This window comes from Oncorhynchus tshawytscha, linkage group LG03, assembly GCF_018296145.1.
Source record: "Oncorhynchus tshawytscha isolate Ot180627B linkage group LG03, Otsh_v2.0, whole genome shotgun sequence".
Classification (NCBI taxonomy): domain Eukaryota; kingdom Metazoa; phylum Chordata; class Actinopteri; order Salmoniformes; family Salmonidae; genus Oncorhynchus; species Oncorhynchus tshawytscha.
This window is the reverse complement of record NC_056431.1, coordinates 8,944,919-8,966,000: the sequence shown is the minus strand read 5'-3', so window position 1 is coordinate 8,966,000 and position 21,082 is coordinate 8,944,919. Positions and strand designations below refer to the sequence as shown.

At 42.8% G+C, this 21,082-nt stretch overlaps 1 protein-coding gene and 1 long non-coding RNA gene across 2 annotated transcripts in view; both read left to right on the top strand.

The window, feature by feature from the left end:
• LOC121841401 overlaps positions 1 to 9,399 on the top strand; it is a 29,266-nt gene extending 19,867 nt beyond the window's left edge. Inside the window, exon 3 of the long non-coding RNA XR_006080419.1 lies at positions 7,721 to 9,399. This is a non-coding gene — a long non-coding RNA (uncharacterized LOC121841401). The remainder of the gene's footprint in view (positions 1 to 7,720) is intronic.
• A 4,584-nt stretch (positions 9,400 to 13,983) lies between these two features.
• Positions 13,984 to 19,568, top strand: LOC112227026 (sperm acrosome membrane-associated protein 6). The gene is made up of 7 exons (XM_024391807.2): positions 13,984 to 14,083; positions 15,390 to 15,413; positions 15,738 to 15,815; positions 16,793 to 16,896; positions 17,186 to 17,342; positions 17,728 to 17,911; positions 19,146 to 19,568. The coding sequence occupies exons 4-7, from the start codon at positions 16,810 to 16,812 to the stop codon at positions 19,249 to 19,251; spliced, it is 534 nt and encodes a 177-aa protein (XP_024247575.1). The 5' UTR covers positions 13,984 to 14,083; positions 15,390 to 15,413; positions 15,738 to 15,815; positions 16,793 to 16,809; the 3' UTR covers positions 19,252 to 19,568.
• Positions 19,569 to 21,082: the final 1,514 nt, after the last annotated feature.

Here is a 21,082-nt window from a genome sequence, read left to right as displayed (position 1 = left end):
CTAGTTTAGGTCACTAACAAGACAACACAGAGGCTAGTTTAGGTCACTAACAAGACAACACAGAGGCTAGTTTAGGTCACTAACAAGACAACACAGAGGCTAGTTTAGGTCACTAACAAGACAACACAGACTAGTTTAGGTCACTAACAAGACAACACAGAGGCTAGTTTAGGTCACTAACAAGACAACACAGAGGCTAGTATAGGTCACTAACAAGACAACACAGAGGCTAGTTTTTTGTCACTAACAAGACAACACAGAGGCTAGTTTAGGTCACTAACAAGACAACACAGAGGCTAGTTTAGGTCACTAACAAGACAACACAGAGGCTAGTTTTTTGTCACTAACAAGACAACACAGAGGCTAGTTTAGGTCACTAACAAGACAACACAGAGGCTAGTTTAGGTCACAAGACAACACAGAGGCTAGTATAGGTCACTAACAAGACAACACAGAGGCTAGTATAGGTCATAAAAGATAACATTTGCTCTATATTGAAGAACAGACAATGTAAGTGAACTGTGCATGGAGGCCATGTTTCATTATGTGATCCATTTGTTTTTTTCTGTCGTGGAAGGTTGAGTTGAGTTGGATTCAATGGATGCAAGAGCTGCCTCCTGACTGGTCTCTTTTGCTTCTACTTGTATCATTCAGATCAGTCTATTTTAACAGCATGTGTCTAGTACCTACAGTGCAGCATCAGTGAACTCCATGTCCAGGCATAAGGGAGTTAAGGGAGATGGAAAGGGCACCTAGTCAGTTGTACAACTGAATGCATTCAACTGAAATGTGTCTTTAACCCAACCCCTCTGAATCAAGGCACTACAGCCCTGTCTTATTACATATCACTACACAAGCATTTCGCTACACTCGCATTAGCATCTGCTAACCATGTGTATGTGACAAATAAAATTTGATTTGATTTGATTTGATACTCTGGGTCAGTAAGTTGTACTATGTACTGTACACTGCACAGTGCACTTACTGTAGACTACCTCTCCTTGAAGGCCAAAGTACGGTCCCAGAGCTCTCTCTCTATAGGTGCCTCTTAATTAAAGTCCTTAACTAGTCCTTCAGATCCAATATCATACTGTATCACACTCTACACGATAACACACCTCAATACTGCATTCCGTCTTTCCTGCAGCCATTTGACTGGATTCTACTGGCCAAAACTAGTAAAAGTGTTCATTTTCATTCGTTACCAGACTGTCATTGTTCTGCAGCCTCTGGCTCTGTGGTTCTGATCGATGATACCCAGAATTTGTCCGCCTGTCTGGAATAAAGAATTCACTAATGCCTGCCATCCTGCATTTTGGTAAAATTATTCTAGTCTCTCCTCTCCCTGCTTTACTTTCATACAGGGTAATAATATCATCTAACATCCCACATTCTAGCTATGTAACTGGGTGTCATGCACCCACATTCATTCTGTGTAACATGATCCATGTCTATGGCTCTCTCGTCTGTGTTCTTGTCTCTCATATCACTCCAGAACATGTACTCTTTGTGTTCCGTTTTCCTGAGGTTTGCGTTCACAGTCAGAGAAATATATCAGTTGCTTGCGAACAGCCAACCCCTCACCACCCTCCCAGAAGCCCCCTCCTCTCCTGCTGCATCCCCCCTTCATGCTAACTCAACCAACCTCCCCCTCCCTCCCCCTGCCTCCTCTCGTCCCCCCAGTGTGTCTGGGCTAGTAGCTAAGACAACAGGCATCCGCATTGCGTTGTGGCTCCTCTCCTCTCCTGGAAGGGACAAAAGGGGGCATATATCAGAATTCTGCTGATTCAGCGCTGTTCTTTATCATACCCACAATGCCTTTCTCCTGCCGTCCCAGATAGATGCACCTTTGTCAAATTCCTGACGTGTCGAGCGTGGAAGGGTTGCGTTTTCTCCCTCTCTCTCCTTCTGTGTTCTTGTCTCTATAATTGTTGTATCCTCTGTCGTTTTAGTGAGAACAGGGAGCTGCCATTTCTTTCTTTGTCTCTATCTCCATCATTGTGGCAGAGAGAGATCTGGATATCACTGATTGGATCAGTGGGTATTTTATCCACATGGCTGATCAGAGCTCATTGGTAGTCTGGGTAGATAATGCAGCTTGCCTACATACATGCACACACACACACACACACGCAGGCACGCACGCACACACACACACACACACACACACACACACACACACACACACACACACACACACACACACACACACACACACACACACACACAGCCAGCCAGCTGTACAGGTATCTATGTAATCTGTATGATCCAAACATATACAGTGCTACATGCTAGTTAGAACAGCCCAGACATGAGAGGGGGGGATGGACCGACTCAGACCAATGACGTCACATCTTCTGCAACACTCTTTGTGCTGCCTGAGAGTGGAGTGATGCGGTGCAGAGCAGAGCCGCCGGCAGATGCACCTGTCTAGGACAGCATATCTGTGTGCGTCTGTGTCTCTCTGTCTCAAAGCCCCAGCACCACGAGTGGCTCTTGCTATTTAAGTGCAAATGTCTCAGAGATAGCTTCCAGCCTGGAGTGGTAGGCTCAGAAACAGATACAGGAAGGTATGCTGGCACTCACTCTGTCAGGCGAGTAGCTGTGAGCTTGAAAATTAATGTTTTGCCTTTATATTCATTCTAACCTACTTTCAGAAAAAGATTGCACTGGATTTGTCTGTCTGGTATTGATGGTGTCGTTGGTACTGATGGTATTGTTGGTAATGATGGTGTCGTTGGTAATGATGGTGTTGTTGGTAAGGATGGTGTTGATGGTCATGATGGTGTCATGGTAATGATGGTGTCAATGGTAATGATGGTGTCGATGGTGTCGATGGTAATGATGGTGTCATGGTAATGATGGTGTCATGGTAATGATGGTAATGATGGTGTCATGGTAATGATGGTAATGATGGTGTTGATGGTAATGATGGTGTCGATGGTGTTGATGGTAATGATGGTGTCGATGGTAATGATGGTGTCGATGGTAATGATGGTGTCGATGGTAATGATGGTGTCGATGGTGTTGATGGTAATGATGGTGTCGATGGTAATGATGGTGTCGATGGTAATGATGGTGTCGATGGTAATGATGGTGTCGATGGTATGGATGGTGTCGATGGTAAGGATGGTAAGGATGGTGTCGATGGTAAGGATGGTGTCGATGGTAAGGATGGTGTCGATGGTAAGGATGGTGTCGGTCGATGGTGTTGATGGTGTCGTTGTTGATGATGGTGTCGTTGGTAATGATGGTGTTGATGGTAATGATGATGTTGATGGTAATGATGGTGTCGATAGTAATGATGGTGTCGATGGTAATGATGGTGTCGATGGTAATGATGGTGTCGATGGTAAGGATGGTGTCGGTCGATGGTGTTGATGGTGTCGTTGTTGATGATGGTGTCGTTGGTAATGATGGTGTTGATGGTAATGATGATGTCGATGGTAATGATGGTGTTGATGGTGTCATGGTAATGATGGTAATGATGGTGTCATGGTAATGATGGTAATGATGGTGTCGATGGTAATGATGGTGTCGATGGTGTTGATGGTAATGATGGTGTCGATGGTAATGATGGTGTCGATGGTAATGATGGTGTCGATGGTAATGATGGTGTCGATGGTGTTGATGGTAATGATGGTGTCGATGGTAATGATGGTGTCGATGGTAATGATGGTGTCGATGGTAAGGATGGTGTCGATGGTAATGATGGTAAGGATGGTAAGGATGGTGTCGATGGTAAGGATGGTGTCGATGGTAAGGATGGTGTCGATGGTAAGGATGGTGTCGGTCGATGGTGTTGATGGTGTCGTTGTTGATGATGGTGTCGTTGGTAATGATGGTGTTGATGGTAATGATGATGTTGATGGTAATGACGGTGTCGATAGTAATGATGGTGTCGATGGTAATGATGGTGTCGATGGTAATGATGGTGTCGATGGTAAGGATGGTGTCGGTCGATGGTGTTGATGGTGTCGTTGTTGATGATGGTGTCGTTGGTAATGATGGTGTTGATGGTAATGATGATGTCGATGGTAATGATGGTGTTGATGGTGTCATGGTAATGATGGTGTCATGGTAATGATGGTAATGATGGTGTCGATGGTAATGATGGTGTCGATGGTAATGATGGTAATGATGGTGTCGATGGTAATGATGGTGTCGATGGTAATGATGGTGTCGATGGTAATGATGGTGTCGATGGTAATGACGGTGTAGATGGTAATGATGGTGTCGATGGTAATGATGGTAATGATGGTAATGATGCTGTCATGGTAATGATGGTGTCATGGTAATGATGGTAATGATGGTGTTGATGGTAATGATGGTGTCGATGGTAATGATGGTGTCGGTGGTAATGATGGTAATGATGGTGTTGATGGTAATGATGGTGTCGATGGTAATGATGGTGTCATGGTAATGATGGTGTCATGGTAATGATGGTGTCGATGGTAAGGATGGTGTCGGTCGATGGTGTTGATGGTGTCGTTGTTGATGATGGTGCCGTTGGTAATGATGGTGTTGATGGTAATGATGGTGTTGATGGTAATGATGGTGTCATGGTAATGATGTTGTCGATGGTAATGATGGTGTCAATGGTAATGATGGTGTCGGTCGATGGTGTTGATGGTGTCGTTGTTGATGATGGTGTCATTGGTAATGATGGCGTCGTTTGTAATGATGTTGTCGTTGGTAATGATGGTGCTGGTTTTGGTGTGTTTTGTGGAATAATCCATTCGGCTGCTGTTGAGTTCTCTGCTTAATAAGGTCTTGGTCTGATGTTATATCAGAATGACTAGTGGTTCTAGTGAAGATCTGTATTAAAAGCCTGGTTGAATGATACAGAGGATCAGTATGATACATGATCTCCCCATGTAGGACTCTTTGATGTCTGATAGGATCTCCTTTGTCTGTTGATGTCTGTTGTTTTCCTGGTCAATATGCCTCCGCTCCTCAACCGCCACCTGCTGGCTGCTAAATTAAGATTACAAACAGCTATTATCGTTAGACCATAGTTTATAGGCTAAAGAGATATCTTGCCAAAGGAGAGTGCACTCAGAGTCGCTCCCTCCAAGACTATACACACACAGCAAGCATACTGTACATGTGCACACACACACACATACGGAAGCAAGCACTCATGCACACACACACATGATTTAGACGCTCCCGCGCCCTCAAAGACTTGTGCACATCGGTGATAGTCTTTACAGTGTAACAAGGTTAGAGCACTTTATGATCAATCATGATGCTTACACATCAAACCTTACATTTATGACCTGTCTCTCTGAACAGACAACCAAGTGGCTAAATAAGATTCTGTTTCAGGTCCGCATTCCCCTCAGGGGCCCTGTGATTCTGTTATACAATAAACACATATGTACAAATGAGGTAACAAGATGTTCTCTCTGAGGACCTGAGAGCAACACAGATATCCCAGCAGACTGCCATGAGCCTGGCATCTGCCTTTGGTTATTACCAGCCGTTAATGCTAGTTTCTATGGGAATAATGGATATACTGTAGTAGTCGGCATGCTTCACTGCGTTATTGATTTGGTCCTCCTATCTGGGCGGTTTATTTGGTGTTTTCTCTGTCATTCAGGCTGCCGTTTATTAACTGTAGAGATATTAATGGCTGGATGATTGATGTAAACCTGGAAGGCAGTGGTGATATCAGGATCGCAGGTTCATGTGCTCTCCTTTGGCTTGGTGCACCTTCACTTCTCACCCTGTTTGAAATTCTAACCCTCCCCCTCCATTCCCTCTGCTTCCGAGCCTCTCTGACACCCTCTAAGCTCCCCCTGTCTAACACACACATTTCTCCTCATTCCCAGACACACACACACACCAGCACAGAGCCCACAGATTGCAAAGAGGGGGCTGGGCGGGTAAGTGGAGACGTGTTATTCGAAAAACGTGAGATATAAAGCGAGAGGGATATGGAGGGTAGGGGAGAGAGAGAGAGGGAGAGAGAGAGAGAGAGAGAGAGAGAGAGAGAGAGAGAGAGAGAGTTTTAGATTGGGGACAAGGCATGTAGAAGTGGGAGGGATGCTCAGAGCAGAGAGAGGAGACTGGAGAAGGAGACCATGAAAGCAAGAAGGAGGGGGAAAGCGAGAAGACAGACTTTGTGTATGTGTGTGTGTGTGTGTATGGGGGGGTATTTATGTGTGTGTGTACGTGTGTATAAGACAGTTTGTGTTTTGTTTTTTGGGAGGGGGTGCGCATATGCATATATATGTTCATATGTGCGTGTGTTTTAGCGTGTATGTGTGTTTGTGTTCCCGGTAACACAGATTGATGGAGGGAGAAGACAGAGGCTGAGGGGACTGTGCTGGTGGCGGTGGGGGAGGTAGGTAGAGAGTAGAGCAGGATAATAGAATCAATACTGTTGTCTGTAACATACCTGCCGTTGGGCTTTCAGTCTGGCCCCAGTAGCCAGTCAGCCATCAGACCCAGCCGCCGTAGAGCAAAGAGAGAGAACGAGAGGGGGGACAAAGAGAGAGAAAAGGAGGGGAAATGCAGGCATTGCCGCCTTCTTTTTTATTTCCCTCAAATGATGGTGAATGAAGATGGAGTGTTGAAAAAGGCTAAGTTTGATTCCTTTGTGTTTTTTAAACCTTTGTGTTTTGTTTAGTGCCTCTGCCGCCAAGATGTACTGGAACTTTGGATAGAGGAAGATACCGTCCTTTTGTGTCTCTGTGCCTGTATTTGTGTGTATATGCATGTATGTGCGTGTCCGTGTGTGCCTGTGTGTGTGTGTGTGTGTGTGTGTGTGTGTGTGTGTGTGTGTGTGTGTGTGTGTGTGTGTGCCTGTGTCTGTGTGTGTGTTTAATCAACAACTGCACCATCAGAGGACACATGTTGAGGGAGACATGTTGTCCACATGTCTGTGTCACTGCTACTCTATGTGTTTGTCTTGTTTCTCCTCTAGATTCCCAGATTGCTTTAGTCAATCTGTCTCTGCTTTTCTGCGTTTCAAATTATCTTTCTCACACGTTGATGATATTCCATTTAGAATGATGAAAGGGGATTGGGAACTCGTTTGAGATTGGAATTGATGGAGAGAGGAAATCTATTTTGGTAGATATTTTGATGTGGTTTATCAGTATATGGCTGATATCTGCACCTGCGTTCACACCATATGTGTGTTCAAAAGCAGAATTTAGTTTGAGATTGCAGTATTGTGGTAAAAACAATATTTACAGATCCAACTGAAGTGTATTAATAATATGGACTTGTAACTTGAACCGCAGATAAATACATAATTCATTAGTGTGTGAAGTTGTGACAAATGTCTTCAAATGGCTCTTCTTTCCTTTCTGTAAAGACTCACCCTGTTACACATGATCCACATCCATCAACATCTATTTATTTCTGACAGCTAAACCGACACGGACGATAGTTGATTCTTTATTTAACTCATTGATTGTATTTTTCTCATTATTTGAAATTATTGTCACAAAGAGAATTTACCTGTGTTAGAGTCAGTCAGTGTGTCAGTCAGACTGTCTACCAATAGGTGGCACTGCTACGCCACATTTTCTCACAGAACTTTTGCTCTTGGCACTGTAGTAGGATATATTGGACACAATGTACTTGAGTAGTTATTCAAACAAATAAACATGTTTGAGAGAAGTGTATGTACAGTAACATGTTCTTATTTCATAGTGTTTGACTGTCCCTGAGAATGACGCAATTTCATTCACTCCCTCCGCAGGTAGAGTCGGACATTTTGGAAAATTGTATCCAGCGACATCTTGCTAAGATGGATGCAAGGACTTCTCTCTTCACCCTTCCACATCCTCCTTTAACCCTACACGACCATCATGTCCTGTGTCCCCATCTCACCCTTTGAGTGAGAGCACAGCTCCTGTCCTTCATTTGAACCACTGTCAGACTAACAAAGGCAACATCTACCTTTAATTGTCAGTGAAGACAGGGTGACAGTGGCTCAACCAGTAGGAGTTAGAAGAGAGAAAGGGCAGAATTGCTCTTTAAGTTCTCGTAAGCAGATGTAGCCATTCTTGGCCCGTAGCTGGTTGCCCCGGCAAACATAGTGTTGTTAAATTGCAGAGCAGACCCACACAATCAGGTTGGAGATTGTCAAGTGTTACATAGTGGTATCTTAAGTGTAGAGGAATTATACTGACTGGGACTATTTTATTCTGATTGACACAGCTCAGTGGACTGCCTAGGGGGTCCGTAGAGGCGAATGTCTCTAAAGAGCTATCAGAGAAATGATTCAGAGCTGAGGTTATTAAGATAGGATATTACATATTAACGGAATATATTAGGTATGAATACACACACTGTCAATCAGTATACCTCTAGAAGGTATGTATTATATTGTATGTTATACCACAGCATTGTTTCTGATTGGCGAGAAGGGCATTCTAGAATGGGCATTAACAAGTTGTTATACAGAATGTCTGGAATGTGTATTAATTATATTACATGTTTCATATTGTTTCATATGTTTCATAATGTTTCACATTTCAAACCCACACAGGAGCGGGCTGGTTGCCGCAGAAATGAAATGTCAGACGAGGTCATAGCTTTGTGTCGTCGGTGCGACGATGCGTTTCTTTTTTCTTTCGTAAAAAATAATTTCATCCATCTGGCCACCTTTGCTTATGTGAAACGCCTGTGGAACTACTTTTCCCAGCATGCCCCTCTGTCCCTGAGACCCTTAACCTGTGAGGTCATAGTAGGTCACAGGTGAGGTCCTTGGGAACAGGGCTGCATTCATGTTCATCATTGTGGAGCAAAAGAAAAGAGAAGAGTCGCTGTGGAAGATGACTTACTGTTTTTATACGTCAATGAACTCCTTGTTATTTCCCATAGAATGTTCCAGTGTAAAGAATGCAATGTATAGTGTTTCAACTGGTGTTTCCTTTTAAAGTGATCATAGTTAGAGTTGCTTCCACACATCTGAATACAACATAAAAACCCAGACTTTGACACCGTGGTTGGATGTCCCATGTCTTTATATCTGATAATGGGACACACAGCCCTATCCATTCTGCATGACTCTACTGAATGTTATGGTACTTATGTACTTGTCTGAAGTTCCCTCTTAACAACAAATACCTGTGGAATAGGATGTCTGTCTGTGACCTCAGGGGGCCCACCCTATTGGCTGGCTTTGTGTTCTAACCCATCATGGGAGCCAATCAGAAGACAGCCAAGGGTGGTGACCCCGTCAAAGTTATCATCTTCGAAGACAGCTAATGATCCAAATGAAATAAAGTATTTACACACTGTTACTGTATTTGTTTTACTGTATAAATTGTATGTCTTAATTTCTAAATAAAGACAGAGTAATGTAAACGGTGTGACAGTCTGTGTGAACGTGTCAAGAGGAGCGTGCTATGAGCTATGTCTGGCAGATCTGCATGGGAGAGACTCCAGAGGTGTAAAACATGTTATCATCTAATTGAAGACTTAATGTTAATGTGGCTGCTGGCACTGAAGCACTAACTACAGCTGCAAAGCCACATTTAACATATCCCGTACTATCATCTAGGTAATGTCCCTACATGCAGTCATCCAGAAATATCATCCTGCTGACCTCCCAGTCACACACTAGATATTAATGGCGAGGATTTCAATCCTTAAATGTAAATATAAACAGAACTGAATGAACATTTAGCTTTACTGCCTGAAGTGTCAGTTCACCAAAGTGCCCTTGTTGGCGACACACACAAAACTAGGCACACACACACACAGTCTTGTACATCTAATCTTGTGGGGACACACAATTCAGTTCTATTCAAAATCCTATTTTCCCTAACCCCTAAACTTAACCGTAACCCGAAGCCATACTCTTACCCTAACTCTAACCTTAACCCTAAACTTAACCCAAAAGCCTAACCTTAACCCTAAACCTAACCCTAGCTCCTAACCCTAACCCTGAACGTAATTCTAAGCCTAAGCCTAACGCGAATTCTAACCTTAACCCTAAACCCCCTAGAAATAGCATTTTACCTTGTGGGGACTAACACAATGTCCCCAGTTGGTCACACACAGGCACACACATGTATTTGTGCCCCCCCTCCCCCAGCTTTGAAGCTAGGGAGGCTGTCTGACTGGTTGTCTGACTCTGGCAGTCCTAGAGCAGACTCTTGGCCAATATTGATTAGCTTGTCTGTGTGGAGACAGATTCATGCTTTAGTACCCAGCTCACCATGCCACTGGAAATATATTAACTTGGTGTATTAGGCACCCTGTCTGGTTACCATGGAGACACAGAGAGAGAGAGAGAGAGAGAGAGAGAGAGAGATGGGGAGAGTGGGGGTTGTGGGGGGAGGGGAGGGGATAAGGGATGTGATGAGGCAGTGGGCTTGATTGGTAGTCTCTCTTTCTCTCTCTCTGTTGTCTCATGATCTCTCTTTTTCTCTCTCTTCCATGTCTTTATCCTTTTTTTCAATCTCTCTTTCTCTCTCATTAATTAGGGATTGGCACTTTTTTCCATCACTCATTATCTCAATAATTTCAGTGTCCTCCACTGCACAGGGTTTATTTCCCTTTCTGTTTCCCTCTCCCTCTCCAGACCACCAGTGAGCCTGTCTTCTTTCATTTTTGTTTTGGCTCCTTCACAGACAAACTTCTACTCTGTATTGTTACGGTTTCATGAGCATTTTAAACTCTCATCACTCCCCCCCCTAGTTTCCCCTCCCTCCCTCCCTCCCTCCCTCCCTCCCTCCCTCCCTCCCTCCCTCCCTCCCTCCCTCCCTCCCTCCCTCCCTCCCTCCCTCCCTCCCTCCCTCCCTCCCTCCCTTCCTCCCCCTCCCTCTCTCACTCCATCCCTCTGCTCTGCAGTAAAACTGGTGCATTGTGGTAGCAGAGAGAGGGGACCAGAGACAATGGAATTGAGAAGAAAGGTGGTTGAAACTGACACAGGCAAAGAGAAGGCTTTGGTGCTCTTCCTATACCTAGTCATGAAGTGAGAGAGCATTTCACATGTATTACACTGTCATTGTCAGATATAAGTGGAGTGGTTTAAAGACACTTACACCTCAAGTGAAGATGAACATCTGCTCTGCACAAATCACCATGGGCTCAAAGACACGGCATTTCATTTAGTGTGTCATGCAAATGGGATATCCATGGAATCTGAATTAGAATTCTATGTGAATATCTTGTATCTCAGTGACATCCTTTATGACATCATACATTCATATTCAACACCACAGTAAGTTTTGGAACCTCAACCAACTTTTCCCACATGACAGCACATCATCCTGAAGATGTGGAAGTGGGGGTTGTGGGTTCTGTATGCCAGCACGTTGTTCAAACCCTCTTCTAGCTGCTATCAGTGCTTTGTGGAGGTTGAAGACAGCATACGTCTGTGTTGGGGACACGTCCTCACCGAATACAACATTCGAAATGTAGACTCGTGCTTTAAAAAACTAGAGAATATATTCAATAACAACCAGAAAGTGATTGAGGCAGGACGAGTTGGTAAGAAAACTGATCCTGTTTTATTTAGGCACTGTGATTTGGCTTCCTAGATGGGTTATAAAATAAGAGGATGATAAGAACTTGGAACTTTGTATTTCTCAGGGAAAGGTTATGATCAGAAGCTGAAGGAGATCCTAAATGCTGAGATCATGCCCATGGCGGAGGAATTTGACAAGAAGATGAATGATGGTACAAGTCCTGCTGTCTGCGTCACTCCCAACAAAATAGTCCTTTCCTCGTGTGCTTTCCTCACCGCTAATGGTGTTGGGAGACGACATTAAATAATTGCTTTTGGAGACAGAGTTAGGTTATTACGGTGGATTTTGTTTTCTGCATACTGTATTACAGTCATGGATGTTCAAAGTTTGATCAGAAAGAATACTTTGCCTTCCAAGAATGGAATGGACATTTTATTTGATGCACACAACCACCATTACTAGGTCTGACTGTGAGGTGTGGTTGTCTTACCTAGCTACCTTAAGATAAATCCTCTGCAGATGTAGGGTCATCATTTGAGACAGTTTGCTACAGCAGGAAAAGAATCCTGCAGCAGCAGGAAATGTAAATTAGTGTGTGGATCATAATTAATGGACATTTGTGTAGGGGTTGATAGATTTAAGGTAAAAACAAGTCTGAAATGTCAAAGTGTAAAGTGCAAACTTCAGAAGTATTAAAACCTCAAATACACAACATGTTTTACATTTCCTGCTTGGCAGGGAAGTACCCCTGCAACAGGGTGATTCAATTGTAATCCTGTAACTGTAAGTCACTCTGGATAAGAGTTTTGGCTAAATGACTAAGATGTAAATGTAGTGTATAACTCTCTCTCAAACTTTCCTACATCCCCATGCTTTTTGATTCCCTTGTTTTACAGTGGATGTTTTACACTGGATGTTTTACACTGGATGTTTTACACCGGATGTTTTACACTCGATGTTTTATTACTGGGGGCAGTGTTTTACACTGGATATTTTACACCGGGGGTAGTGTTTTACACCGGATATTTTACACTGGATATTTTACACCGGGGGCAGTGTTTTACACTGGATGTTTTACACTGGGGGCAGTGGTTTACGCTGTATATTTTACACTGGTGGCACTGTTTTACACTGGATATTTTACACTGGATGTTTTACACTGGATATGTTACACTAGGGGCAGCGTTTTACACTGGATATTTTACACTGGAGGCAGTGTTTTACACTGGATATTGTACACTGGGGGCAGTGTTTTACACTGGATATTTTACACTGGGGGCAGTGTTTTACACTGGATATTTTTCACTGGGGGCAGTGTTTTACACTGGATGTTTTACACTGGATATTTTACACTGGGGCAGTGTTTTACCCTGGATATTTTACACTGGGGGCAGTGTTTTACACTGGATATTTGACACTGGGGGCCGTGTTTTACACTAGATGTTTTACACTGGATGTTTTACACTGGGCGCAGTGTTTTACACTGGATGTTTTACACTGGGGGCTGTGTTTTACACTGGATATTTTGCACTGGGGGGCAGTGTTTTACACTGGGTGTTTTACACTGGATGTTTTACACCGGATATTTTACACTGGGGGCAGTGTTTTACACTGGATATTTTACACTGGGGGCAGTGTTTTACACTGGATATTTTACACTGGGGGCAGTGTTTTACACTGGATGTTTTACACTGGGGGCAGTGTTTTACACTGGATATTTTAACTGGGGGCAGTATTTTACACTGGATGTTTCACACTGGGGGCAGTGTTTTACACGGGATATTTTACACTGGGGGCAGTGTTTTACACTGGATATTTGACACTGGGGGCCGTGTTTTACACTAGATGTTTTACACTGGATGTTTTACACTGGGGGACAAGGAAAAAGAGAAGGAGAAAGAGAAAGAGAAGGGAGACACTAAGAAAGATAAGAAGAAGGAGAAGAAATGAGGAAGCAATGGCCTGCTGTTTTACACTGGATGTTTTACACTGGGGGCTGTGTTTTACACTGGATATTTTGCACTGGGGGGCAGTGTTTTACACTGGATGTTTTACACCGGATATTTTACACTGGGGCAGTGTTTTACACTGGATATTTTACACTGGGGGCAGTGTTTTACACTGGATATTTTACACTGGGGGCAGTGTTTTACACTGGATGTTTTACACTGGGGGCAGTGTTTTACACTGGATATTTTAACTGGGGGCAGTATTTTACACTGGATGTTTCACACTGGGGGCAGTGTTTTACACTGGATATTTTACACTGGATGTAGCAGCAGACTATTAGATCAGTTCAGCTCTGGACTGACAACACAAACGCACACACACGCACACGCACATGCACACGCACACGCGCACACGCACGCGCACACGCACACACACACACACACACTTCCATGGGAGCAATTGAGATATATTTTTCCTCTCCTTCTCTCCTCCTTCTCTCTCTATCCATCAGACACAGTGTATGACGAGAGGTTACTGACAGCTGCAGACAATTTCATTGCGGCTGCCTTCAAACTGCCTAGAGGTGAGACATAATCGCCTTCTCTCCCTTGTAATTCCTTTTCCTCACTACTACCTCACACCATATTTCAGAACCTTTCTTTCATATCCAGACCGTTACTTGCCATGGGGTAAGTAGCATCAGAGAAATGTCTTCATTCTTACCTTTTCCCAAACTGTCATCTGTATAGTGTGGACTCTGTATAGTATGGGCTCTGTATAGTATGGGCTCTGTATAGTATGGGTTCTGTATAGTATGGACTCTGTATAGTATGGGCTCTGTATAGAATGGACTCTGTATAGAGTGGACTCTGTATAGTATGGGCTCTGTATAGTATGGACTCTGTATAGTATGGGCTCTGTATAGAATGGACTCTGTATAGAATGGACTCTGTATAGTATGGGCTCTGTATAGAATGGGCTCTGTATAGAATGGACTCTGTATAGTATGGACTCTGTATAGTATGGACTCTGTATAGTATGGGCTCTGTATAGAATGGACTCTGTATAGTATGGACTCTGTATAGTATGGGCTCTGTATAGTATGGGCTCTGTATAGTATGGGCTCTGTATAGTATGGGCTCTGTATAGTATGGACTCTGTATGGTATGGACTCTGTACAGTGGTGGAAAAAGATTCTCAATTGTTATACTTGAGTAAAAGTACAGATACCTTAATAGAAAATTACTCAAGTAAAAGTGAAAGTCACCCAGTAAAATACTACTTGAGTAAAAACCTAAAAGTGTTTGGTTTTAAATATACTTAAGTATCAAAAGTAAATGGAATTGCTGAAATGTTCTTAAGTATCAAAAGTACAAATAAAAGTATAAACCATTTCAAATTCCTTATATTAAGCAAACAGACGGCACAATTTAAAAAAACTTTTTTTACGGATAGCCAGGGGCACACTTCAACACTCCATAATTTGCTAATGAAGCATTTGTGTTTAGTGAGTCAGATCAGAGGCAGTAGGGATGACCAGGGATGTTCTCATGATAACTGTGTGAGTTAGACCATTTTCCTGTCAAAATGTAACGAGTACTTTTGGGTGTCAGGGACAATGTATGGAGTAAAAAGTGCATTATTTTCTTTAGGAATGTAGTGAAGTAAAAGTAAAAGTTGGGAAAAAATATAATTAGTAAAATACAGATACCACAAAAAAATACTTAAGAAGTATTTTTACTTAAGTACTTTAGACCACTGACTGTATAGTATGGGCTCTGTATAGTATGGGCTCTCTATAGCTCTGTATATTACTTTTATCAGTCTAACGATATACTTGGTTCTACACTGAACCATGTCAATCATGTCAAGACAACTTGTCATGTCGATGTTCATCAGTAAAAATGTTTTAGTTGTTGTTGCTTAAATAGTTTTCTCTGCCTCTTCTTTCTTTCTTGTCATTTTGTTTGTTTTCCCCCTATTATCTCTACCCAGCTTCTGGATGTTTCCCTCCATGTGGTGAGTGACTGTTTCCTCCTCAATTGTTCCTCCTCGCATGACCTTCCTGTTGAATCTCATGAACTCTTAGTAGCTCTGCTCAGCCATGGCCTCAACATGTTAAAAAGATTCCAACTATTCTATGAATCAATCTATGATAGCAAGCTAGTTGTAATACCTGCTGTCAATATAATAGTTAGTTAAAATAGTTATACTAAGACATGTTATATGAAGTATTAAATATATTTTATTCCCTATTGAATTCCTATGGTATTTCCTTTCTATTCTACCTTGTTCTAGAAATGTATAGGCCATGTGTTGCATTTCCTCCCATGGGTTCCTCAGGTTTTCAGACTTTTGGTTATGTCTACAACTGTATCACCTGTCAGTATGACTCCTGTGAGTTCCCACTTGACTGTCCAAGTGAGTAACAAAACACCACCACATCAAATCTATTGACCATTCACACCAATTTTTTTCATAACTCAAATACCCTCATCTCCCCAATGCCTGGTTAAAATACTTAAAAGACTGTCTGTGTTAAAAGACTGTCTGTGCAGCACTGTCTCTGCAGGACTGTCTGTGCAGGTCCGTTTGTGTTGGACTGTCCTTGTAGGTCTGTCTGTGTAGGACTGTGTATGTAGTTCTGTATGTGTAGGACTGTGTATGTAGGTCTGTCTGTGTAGGACTGTGTATGTAGTTCTGTCTGTGTAGAACTGTGTATGTAGTTCTGTCTGTGTAGGACTGTGTATGTAGTTCTGTCTGTGTAGGACTGTGTATGTAGTTCTGTCTGTGTAGGACTGTGTATGTAGTTCTGTCTGTGTAGGACTGTGTATGTAGTTCTGTCTGTGTAGGACTGTGTATGTAGTTCTGTCTGTGTAGGCTATATGTTATATAAGTGCATTTTCCCCTCATGAAAACATCCACTTGGTGCCTTTCATCCTTGAAATGTTCTTAGCAGTGAAGTCGGATGATTTTTTTGCACAGACAGCCTCCCCAAGGTACCCTTTAAATCCTTGGTTTCTTTATGTAAGGTGACAGTCCCCTCCCACACACCATGGTATTCATATCCACCCAGTGCTGCACAATTACTGTTCAGCATATCATCCCTTCCAGTGCACCCCGCTAGAGGCTGTATTTAAATATTATCATTAAGAAGACTCAGACTGCCACTGTCTGCTGCCCCCTGAGAACAGCTTCACCACAAGGTGAGAGAGTTTCACTGTGTGTGTGTGTGTGTGTGTGTGTGTGTGTGTGTGTGTGTGTGTGTGTGTGTGTGTGTGTGTGTGTGTGTGTGTGTGTGTGTGTGTGTGTGTGTGTGTGTGTGTGTGTGTGTGTGTGTGTGTGTGTGTGTGTGTGTGTGTGTGTGTGTGTGTGTGTGTGTGTGTGTGTGTCTACAGCAAAGAACATCACAGTCATGGAGAACAACCGGACACAGATGAGGTGTGACGTCCCCTTTCCCCTGCCTTATGAAATGAAAGTGGTCTGGAGGTTTGCAGAGGAGGTCAGTGGATGTTATGGGATGTAGCTATTTCTCCTATCCTTAGAGTGCCAATGCTGGAGATAATGGCCTAGCGCTAGCATGTCCATCATTATACAGTACCCACTACAAATCCTCACAATCAGGGCCCAAGCATGTCTTTAGATGAGAAACTCTCCCAAAACGATGAGCTGAATTATTAAAGTCATATTATAAAACACTCCCTTTTCCTGAAACTTCCATTTAGACATGATTCCTTTGTAGTGAGAGAAGATCAGAGGATTGTGCAGTCATGTTGTCCCCTGACTTGCAGATCAGGACCCAGCAGGTGGATCAGTTTGAGGAGGTGACAGTAGGGATAGACCGGCTCTACTCAATCCCCTCAGCTGGACTGCGACACCAGGGTACATACCAGTGTGAGATCTACTCTGACCAGCGCTCCTTAGTCAGACTTTACTACCACCTCATAGGTAATGATAGTGTTGTAGAGAGACATTCATTCAAGTCCCATATTATTTTCTATGTGTTGTATGGTGGTGACTCCCCATTCACCATCAATGTGTAGCAAGGTGGTCATTTTGTGCCAGAGAGCGTAACCACACATCTTTGTATATATCTTTATAGTCGATGTATCTCCTCTCTTTTTGTCTGTTATCTCCTCTATCTATCTCTCTGTGCTCTGAGTCTCTGACCTCTCTCTCCGTCATCTCTATGTCTCCCTCAATCTCTCCATCCCCACTCCCTTCCTCAACCCTGTCCACCCGTCTTCTCTCTCTCTCTCTCTCTGTCTATTTCTTTCTCTCTCTCTTCTTCATCTCTCTATCTCCCCCCACCCCACCCCTCTCTCTGACCTAGTGATCCCCCAGGTGGTTGTAGGCCACAGTGAGCTGCAGGAGATATTTGATCTGTCACTGCTTCCAGGGGGCCAAATTGTCCCTGTGCCTGGTGGATGGTCCCTTGCCCTCCTCCGTCTCCCCCCTCCCTCTCTCCTCACGGCCTGTCTGACTTCTCTGCTGCTGCTGCTCTTCCTCTCCCTGGGGTAAGTGAACAGAGCTGTACAGTACTGCAGATATACCCTTCACTGCCCACATACAAAGTACACTTTTAGAAAAAAGGGTTCCAAAAGGGTTCTTTGGCTGTTCCCATAAAATAACCCTTTTTGGTTCCAGATATAATCCTGATGAAGACATCTTGGCTGTCGAAACGATGTTAGTCCTAGAGTGTGCGGCTCTCCTTTTCTTTTTCAGTAACTATTTTTTGTTCCATGTAGAACCCTCTGGGGAAAGGGTTCTATGTGGAACCCAATAAGGTTCTACCTGGAACCAAAACGGTTCTAACCTGGAAACAAAACGTTTTTTCAAAGGCAGCTTTTCACAAACTTGGGACCCCAAGCTGTGCGCATTTGGTTTTTGCCCTAACACTACACTGCTGATTCAAATGATCAAATCTTGATGATTAGATGATTATTTGAATGGGCTGTGTAGTGCTAGGACAAAAAACAAAACGTGCAATCCCGGAACGGCCCTGTTCTATGGAGACAGCCACAGAACCCTTTTAGGTTCTAGATAGCACCTTTTGTATACACCCTATATACCCTCGGTGTCAGTGTCCCAGCTCACATACACAGAGCTGTAGATATACCTTTGACAGTGTTAGTATCCCTCCTCCCTCACAGATGGAGACAATCATTTATATTCTATAGGCTATAGTATAGACGGTTATTAACGCAGAGAGTGCCTTAATACCCCTTAGCCGTGGCATATTCACCATACGGTGCCTCTTCAGGCCTTATTGCTTTATTAAAGCCATGTTACTTTAACAGCATTGGATTGCTTTTTTGCCGTGCTGCCAATAAAGATGGTTTGAATCTGAATGTGACTTAACCAGAGAAAGGGCTCTCCCTGTCAAATACGGACAGGCAGTTTCAAATCCTTTCATATCAAGTTTCCAGAACAGTAATGAGGTTCATGTTTGCTATGTAACTGTGACACTATATCTCATTTCTTGGGGCCTAAAAAGATATGGCCACTTAGAACTCCAATAGGACCAAAAATATTAGATTCTCCCTCAAAAATGACACATATCTAGTCTCATATGATAGCCATCATACTCAATTCAGCACTCATGCCAGAGCTGTTTTATTTATGCATTATGTCATGTGTATATTACAGATATTACCAAGGGGATATCCTAGTCTAGACATGGGTATAGTCTTACATATCATGGAGAAGCTCTCGTCTGGACTAACTCATCTGTGTACCTGGTTGTCACAGGATTCTGCACTGGTGGTCGATAAAGAAAGAGAAGAGTGATGTGGAGCAGGCTGACGACGATCCAGATTCAAGGTGCCCAGTGCGGGAGATTTATCTACTGCAATAAAAACGAGCAATCGGTCTTTAGCTGGTTTCACCACTAGAGGGCGATAAGCACATGTTAAAATCTGTAACTTCAGTGCTTTAAGGCAGGAGTCATTAATATCGGTTGCCTTTACCTTCCTGATGTAAGATATTATTTGTTATAATGACAATGATTAGGCTACTATTATCACCACATACTGTGGCATGGTGAGACCAGGGAATGCTTTATGGGACAGATTCAACACATTTTTACTTGTTCAAAGATGTAACGGTTTTCTTTAGGTGAAGTAGAGGTGGACCAAAATGCAGCGTGGTTGTTATTCATTGTACTTTAATAAAGAAACTGTACACAAATAAACTAACAAAAGTGTGAAAACCTAAAACAGTCCTATCTGGTGCAAAACACAAAGACAGGAACAAGGACAATCATCCACAAACACACAGTGAAACCCAGGCAACCTAAATATGGTTCCCAATCAGAGACAATGACTAACACCTGCCTCTGATTGAGAACCATATCAGGCCAGACATAGAAATAGACAAACAAGACATCCAACATAGAATGCCCACTCAGATCACACCCTGACCAACCAAAACATACAAACATACAAAGCAAACTATGGTCAGGGTGTGACAAAAGACCCCTACTGTTATGACAGATTCGATGTGATACATAATGTGACGTTTTTAATTAAGAAATCCTCAAAACTCAACCCTAACCTAGCCTCAACCCTTACCGTAACCCTAGCTTCATTTCCACATCCCGGCTCAACCCTAACCCTCAACCCTAACCCTCAACCCTAACCTTAACAAAAAATAATTATACACAGATTGTTAACTGTTAACTGTTAACTGATCATTAACTGTGACAGACAGATGGATTAAAACTATTGTATGAATTAACCCCTTCATTGGTTGAAAAAGATCAATCTAAAGAATGGTTTAAGCGATTTAGAAAATACAAAGTAATCTATTGTACTGTGTTTAATATAAAACTTTATTTTGCCCTGGTGAGGCAGACAAAGTTATGCTACAGTATTGTCAACTTGATGTGGCTCATGAGTATTACTGTATTATTAGTTCACTGTATTCTGTCTAGGTGGTTGTGAGACTATTGTGACACTGACCATGATGGAGGGAACATGATCTGAGGAGAGGCAGAGTGTTACTGGCGTTATAAACCCTCAGTGTGTGTCTAAATATATACAGACATGACTCATCGCTTAACCCAGCCATTTAACAGGCGCTGAGGGTGTATTTTTTTCCTATGGTTTGTTCAGTTGTCTGGGCAATGGATGATGCATCAAGGGGCCTCCTAGCTGGAAGTGTATTCTAGATTTTATCAAACCTGGAATCAAATTTTCCACTTCATGATATGCTGTTGTGGTTTGTGGCTTTTTGACCACCTACCGGACCAAACACTCTTTTTATTTTGTTTTTCTTAACCTTTATTTAACTAGGCAAGTCAGTTTTAAGAACACATTTTTATTTACAATGACGGCCTACCCGTTTTAGGTCTTAGGTCAGGTTTTAGGTCAGTTAGGATTACCACTTTATTTTATGAATGTGAAATGTCAGAATAATGCTAGAGAGAATTATTTATTTGAGCTTTTAATTCTTTCATCACATTCCCAGTAGGTCAGAAGTTTACATAGAATCAATTAGTATTTGGTAGCATTGCCTTTAAATTGTTTAACTTGAGTCAAAAGTTTCGGGTAGCCTTTCACAAGCTTCCCACAATAAATTGGGTTTATTTTGGCCCATTCCTCCTGACAGAGCCGGTGTAACTGAGTCAGGTTTGTTGGCCTCCGTGCTCGTACACGCTTGTTCAGTTCTGCCCACAAATGTTCTAT

Excerpts from the sequence above, each read along its gene's own strand:
- LOC112227026 (XM_024391807.2), top strand. The coding sequence starts at position 16,810 with ATGGAGAACAACCGGACACAGATGAGGTGTGACGTCCCCTTTCCCCTG. Across the intron at positions 16,897-17,185 it reads TCTGGAGGTTTGCAGAGGAG|ATCAGGACCCAGCAGGTGGA; the intron begins GTCAGTGGATGT and ends CCTGACTTGCAG. Across the intron at positions 17,343-17,727 it reads ACTTTACTACCACCTCATAG|TGATCCCCCAGGTGGTTGTA; the intron begins GTAATGATAGTG and ends TCTCTGACCTAG.